At 46.7% G+C, this 6,599-nt stretch overlaps 1 protein-coding gene across 1 annotated transcript; it reads right to left on the bottom strand.

Annotated features, from left to right (window-relative positions):
- Positions 1-2,951: 2,951 nt before the first annotated feature.
- On the bottom strand, positions 2,952-3,887 carry LOC136631650 (olfactory receptor 5V1-like). Its single transcript, XM_066605934.1, has one exon. It carries the CDS (start codon positions 3,885-3,887, stop codon positions 2,952-2,954), a length of 936 nt encoding a protein of 311 aa, XP_066462031.1.
- Between the last annotated feature and the right edge of the window lie 2,712 nt (positions 3,888-6,599).

Below are 6,599 nucleotides of genomic sequence, written 5' to 3'. Positions count from 1 at the left end.
TTGCGGTCAGCAGGACCCACCACTAAGTCTGATGTCACCCACTCTACTGGGGTACACTAAAGGCATACACAGGTCTTTTTAGGTAGAAAGTGTCACTGGCTCCAGCTGGGTTGTGATCACCAGGAGTGGTAGTACTAGAAAAACTATCTCCAGCTGTGGTATGACCGTTTGGAGTGGTAGTAGTGGTGAAGTGACACTATTTCCAGCTGCGATGCGTCCGCTAGGAGGAGTAGTAGAGTGACTATTTCCAGCTGGGTTGTGTCCTCTAGGAGTGGTGAAGTGTCCCCTCTCCCCAGCCGTGATGTGTCCGTTGGGGGGAGTAGTAGTAGCAGAACAGCTCTCTCTTCCACTGTGTGCGTCCGCTAGGATTAGTAGTAGAATGGCCCTGTTTCTAGTTGTAATGTGTCCGCTAGGAGTAGTAGTAGCAGCAGCAGAGTCACTCTATCTGTAGCTGTAATGCGTCCACTAGGAGTAGTAGTAGCAGAATATCTGTCTCCAGCAGTGACGTGTCCGCTAGGAGCAGTAGTAGTGGTGGCAGAGTGGCTCTATCTGCAGCAGTGACGTGTCCGCTAGGAGCAGTAGTAGTGGTGGCAGAGTGGCTCTATCTGCAGCAGTGACGTGTCCGCTAGGAGCAGTAGTAGTGGTGGCAGAGTGGCTCTATCTGCAGCAGTGACGTGTCCGCTAGGAGCAGTAGTAGTGGTGGCAGAGTGGCTCTATCTCCAGCAGTGACGTGTCCGCTAGGAGCAGTAGTAGTGGTGGCAGAGTGGCTCTATCTGCAGCAGTGACGTGTCCGCTAGGAGCAGTAGTAGTGGTGGCAGAGTGGCTCTATCTGCAGCAGTGACGTGTCCGCTAGGAGCAGTAGTAGTGGTGGCAGAGTGGCTCTATCTGCAGCAGTGACGTGTCCGCTAGGAGCAGTAGTAGTGGTGGCAGAGTGGCTCTATCTCCAGCAGTGACGTGTCCGCTAGGAGCAGTAGTAGTGGTGGTAAAGTGGCTCTATCTGCAGCAGTGACGTGTCCGCTAGGAGCAGTAGTAGTGGTGGCAGAGTGGCTCTATCTCCAGTAGTGACGTGTCCGCTAGGAGCAGTAGTAGTGGTGGCAAAGTGGCTCTATCTGCAGCAGTGACGTGTCCGCTAGGAGCAGTAGTAGTGGTGGCAGAGTGGCTCTATCTCCAGCAGTGACGTGTCCGCTAGGAGCAGTAGTAGTGGTGGCAAAGTGGCTCTATCTGCAGCAGTGACGTGTCCGCTAGGAGCAGTAGTAGTGGTGGCAAAGTGGCTCTATCTGCAGCAGTGACATGTCCGCTAGGAGCAGTAGTAGTGGTGGCAGAGTGGCTCTATCTGCAGCAGTGACGTGTCCGCTAGGAGCAGTAGTAGTGGTGGCAGAGTGGCTCTATCTCCAGCAGTGACGTGTCCGCTAGGAGCAGTAGTAGTGGTGGCAAAGTGGCTCTATCTGCAGCAGTGACGTGTCCGCTAGGAGCAGTAGTAGTGGTGGCAGAGTGGCTCTATCTGCAGCAGTGACGTGTCCGCTAGGAGCAGTAGTAGTGGTGGCAGAGTGGCTCTATCTGCAGCAGTGACGTGTCCGCTAGGAGCAGTAGTAGTGGTGGCAGAGTGGCTCTATCTGCAGCAGTGACGTGTCCGCTAGGAGCAGTAGTAGTGGTGGCAGAGTGGCTCTATCTGCAGCAGTGCGTGTCCGCTAGGAGCAGTAGTAGTGGTGGCAGAGTGGCTCTATCTCCAGCAGTGACGTGTCCGCTAGGAGCAGTAGTAGTGGTGGCAGAGTGGCTCTATCTCCAGCAGTGACGTGTCCGCTGGGAGTAGCAATAGCGGCAAAATGACTCTCTAGCTACAAGTGTCCACTGGGAGTAGTAGTAATACAGTGCCTACCTCCAGCTGATGTCTGTCCACTGGGAGTAGTAGTGCAGTAACTTGATTGCTAGCCGTGCTGTGACCTCAGGATGCTGTAAAGCCCCCCACAGAGCTGGTCTGTTTGAAGCTGGAGAGAGCCCGCCCGGGATTCTCAGTCTCCCGCTGTGTGCTGTAGCAGTTTTCCTCCCCCACGCTTCAGCTAAGCAGCAGCCGCCTGTCAGGATGGAGGAGGGGCCGTCTCCTCAGCCTCGGCACCCACTCTCAGCCTCCGCAGCAGTAAGGGACTCCCGAGGAGAATCCCAGCCCCGTCAACGTTCACCTCCCAGCCTCCACGTCAGTGTTCTGCCTGCAGGGCTGGTGAGTGCCCGTCAGCGTCCCCGCGCTCCCCCGCAGCCTCTCAGGCAAAGGTGGGGGAGGTGCCGCACTGCACCCGACACTCAGCTCCCCGTCCGTATCGTGGATCTCACCCACCAGTTGCTTCAGGGATGCTCAGCAGGGAGGGAGCCGCAGCGTTATCTCTCCTGCCGCCGTGTTCCACGTGGGCCGGTCTCCTAGCGCGCGGCATGTGTAGCATGCAGGCCCAGGTCCGGACCTCCCGCCTCTCACTCAAAACAGCCCAGAAGTTGCACCAGGGACCCCGCCAGCACGACCACCGGCACCAGTGCAGTCTCCGGGCGCCAGTACTTAAGTTTAGTGCCTCAGGGAAGGAAGGATGTGACAGGATTAATGGGGTCTCCACGGAGCTGCCTTTAGGTGCGACTGTTCTTCATGGCCGCTTAGCCACGCCCCCATACCACTTTTACAGTATCATTTTTCACAACAAACACAACTGTACGAGTTTTGCTCCACCCCTCTTTTTCCTCCTTGTCCACACACTAGTTCAAAAAACTGACACTCTTAGAATATTACATTAAGAGAATATAAAGGGGCATATGATTCAAGTTCTGTAGAGTGCGGTTGGCATATCTACAAAACATGCTTAGGTAAAGAGACTGTGGTGCCAAACCTAAAGATCAGATTCTATAGTTGGCCAGCTTTCTAAAAAAATATCAGACATTTTGTTTACATAAATGTTGCCCCTAAATTAGACACTTCAGTAATATGATATAAGTCTAGTAGTCTTTCTGATTGTTCCAGTGAAGTCCTTATTTCTAACACTATAAATGATGGGATTCAACATTGGAGTCACAACTGTATAGAGGATGGAGACCACTCTATCTCGATTTGGCGAATAACTAGATCGCGGGCGCAAATACATAAAAATAATGGTTCCATAGTAAAGGGAGACAACTGTAAGGTGAGACGTACATGTAGAAAAGGCTTTTTGTCTTCCATTTATACAATGGATGCTTAGTATGGCAGAAATTATATGAATATAGGATAACAATGTCAATAAGAATGAACAAAGGGCGAAAAGTCCACCAGAGATGTATACAGCAATTTCGTTGAACCAAGTATCTCTACACGAAAGCCGAAAGAGTGGTGGCATCTCACAGAAAAAGTGGTTCACTTGGATGGACTTGCAATAAGGCAACTGAAAGGTGAAGACTGCATGAATTCCAGAGTTCAAAAAGCTCACTGTCCATGCTCCAGCAGCCAAAAATAGGCAAAGGTTTTTGTCTATGATAGTACGATACTGAAGTGGCTTACATATAGCAATGTATCGATCATATGCCATGATAGCTAATATTAAACATTCTGTAGCCCCTAGAGCCAAATGGAAATACATTTGTGCTGCACATCCCAAAAATGAAATTTCCCTGTCATGGGATATTGTATTTGCAAGAATTTTTGGTACAATGGTGGTGGAGAAGCAAATATCAATGAATGCCAGGTTACTGAGGAAAAAGTACATAGGTGTCTGGAGACGGGAATTAAGTCTCACCACAATGATCAATAGAAGATTGCCAAACAATGTTGTTGTGTACATCAGAAAGAACAACAGAAAGCACAACAGCTGCAAACCAGGAGCATTAGAAAGACCTAGAAGGATGAAGTTTCTCACCAATGTTTGATTCATGGTCTCCATATTGTTTGCCATAATTCACCTAAAAGATAAGAGTTATACCAATCATGGCAGTAAAAACATTTTATGGATTCAGCTAAATAAAGCTTAAATCATGATTGAGTTTTCAACAAGTTTTCTAAAATATACTAGATTCTCCATACCATCTCATTTCGTCCTTACTATAGCCTTGAAGTTTTGCGACTCCTGAGGATGTCGCAAGGCAAAACATGTCGGGGGGCTATAGATCAGATTTTAATAGGGTTTTGGTGGTGCTGACATTAATTTCCACATAGGCTTTTGGAAGTTGGCCATCCAGGCCTATGTTTTAGTGCATATATGCACAGTTACACACATGATATTAATTGATGACTGCTGGTTACATTTCATTGCTACCGCCATTCCTCCTTTATTTTAAATATTATTGGATGTTGTTTTTGTCCTTTTTGAATAATGGAGTTTTTATATTATATTTAAGGGGATATTACCTATGGGTATTTTTTGCCTTTGGCAATTAGAATTGTGTCCCTGTGTTCTTGCTACTGCAGACAAACTGTAGCTAATGATAAAGAGTTGGAAGGGAGACCCTTAGTGGCAGCCACTTCAATTGTGATTTACAGTGGTAATGCAACTACATTTTTAATGCAATTATAATACAAAACGTTTGAGAGTAACACAAGCTATTAGATGAGCATACATTGTTTGAAAAGTTAGTGCCCCTTTAACCATTGAAACATACTGTAACTTTTAAAGTTTCAATTTGTCCCCATTTTTCATATATTTCGCTTGCTGCTTGTGAATGGAAAATATGTCTACTGTAATGCATAGGAAAAATGTAGGTGGTTCAGAGGGAGACACCCAAAATAATTGAGAGAATGGATGAACTAATAGGATTTTCACCTGAAGACAATCATTGTCCATATTCCTTATTAGAATATGTTAGTGACACAGAGAGCTATTCTAAAGGAGTAGTTTCTGCTCTTGTGGACTCAAGCTGGACATGTGATACATATAACCTTTCATCAAAAAGTCTACTATGTAATTCTACATTTTGCCAGGAAAGGACTAAATGGCCAAACCCTCTTTTTGCAAGGGGAATGGTATGAGCCCAAGATGCCAGCTGCAGTTTAAAAGGGATGGTCTCTGATTAGACAAACCTTATAATATACTAATAAATATGATTAATTACTGGGTAATTTACGGTAGTTTGTTAAAAAGATGCAGTATGGGTAATTTAAATCAATATACATAAATATGTCAATGGACAGTACCGAGCTTCGTCAAATGATCTAGCCATAACAAGAACTGCAACTAAAGCAAGGGGACATTCACTGCATCTAAAGAGAGAAAGCTTTTACAATCAGCATAAAAGGGATTCTCTACCCTAAGGGCTCTGTTGGACGGGCAATGTGAGGAAGGATTAAGAATAGAGATGAGCGAGCATACTCGTCCGAGCTTGATGCTCGTTCGAGTATTAGAGTGCTCGAGATGCTCATTACTCGAGACGAGCACCACGCGGTACTCGTCTCGATTAAACGAGCACTGACCATTGAATTCAATGGAGCCGGCAATACAGCCGGCACCATTGAAAGCAATGGGCTGCCGGCGAGCGTGGGATGAATTGTCGGGAAGGGCTTAAATATATAAGCCCTTCCCTGCAATTCATCCAGAAATGTGTTAAAATTAAAAAAAATATATACTCCCCTTGTCCCGGCAGAACAATCTTAGCCCATTGAATTCAATGGAGCCGGCAATACAGCCGGCTCCATTGAATTCAATGGGCTAACATCGTTCTTCTCTGCCACAGCTGTTACAGCTGTGGCAGAGGAGAACGATCTTTATGCTGACAGTGTGGGGGGGGGGTCTCACTCTTGCCACCATTGTGGCTTAATAGTGGGACCTGGGAACTTGAGATGCAGCCCAACATGTAGCCCCTCACCTGCCCCATCCGTTGCTGTGTCGTTCCCATCACTTTCTTGAATTTCCCAGGTTTTCACAAATGAAAACCTTAGCGAGCATCGGCAATATACAAAAATGCTCGAGTTGCCCATTGACTTCAATGGGGTTCGTTACTCAAAACAAACTCTCGAGCATCACTGAAAGTTCGACTCGAGTAACGAGCACCCGAGCATTTTGGTGCTTGCTCATCTCTAATTAAGAACCCTCCCAATTAACCCCCAGTGCACTTAACCAGCCACCCAGACAAAACCCATTTCCACAGTAATTCAGAACACAAGTGCACATAGAACTCAAAACCCCAGCAGAGTAGCACACACTGACATAACTAATGTATTTCAAATTACGGGTACTAGATTATTTTAGATGGGGTGTTCCAGGGTTTTATCCTGATTGTCATGTTGGAGTCAAGAAGGAAATGTCCCCCCACTAATATGGAGCAGGGGCTTTTTGCCTTCCCCTGGATCAATAGAGTTGGATTATAAATTGGACTTGATGGCCCTGTCTATTTTCAACTGTGTAACTAGGTAAATGATTACTGAAACTAAGCGGCTGAAGTGCTGAGCCAAACTCTGTGCTCCTTCAGCTATTATCGGCTCTCCTTGAAAGTTGAAGACGGGCTCATTGAAATCTCTTTCAAGAAGAGACATTCACAGCTGAAGAGGCAGCACACTCAACTGAGCACTTCTACCCTTTCATTTAAGTGATTTGTTGGGATCAGCACCTAGACCCTGGACAATCAAAATATCTGACATGCTACAATGACATGTCAAAGATTTT

This window comes from Eleutherodactylus coqui, chromosome 6, assembly GCF_035609145.1.
Source record: "Eleutherodactylus coqui strain aEleCoq1 chromosome 6, aEleCoq1.hap1, whole genome shotgun sequence".
NCBI lineage: Eukaryota > Metazoa > Chordata > Amphibia > Anura > Eleutherodactylidae > Eleutherodactylus > Eleutherodactylus coqui.
This window is presented reverse-complemented; position numbering and strand designations above follow the sequence as displayed.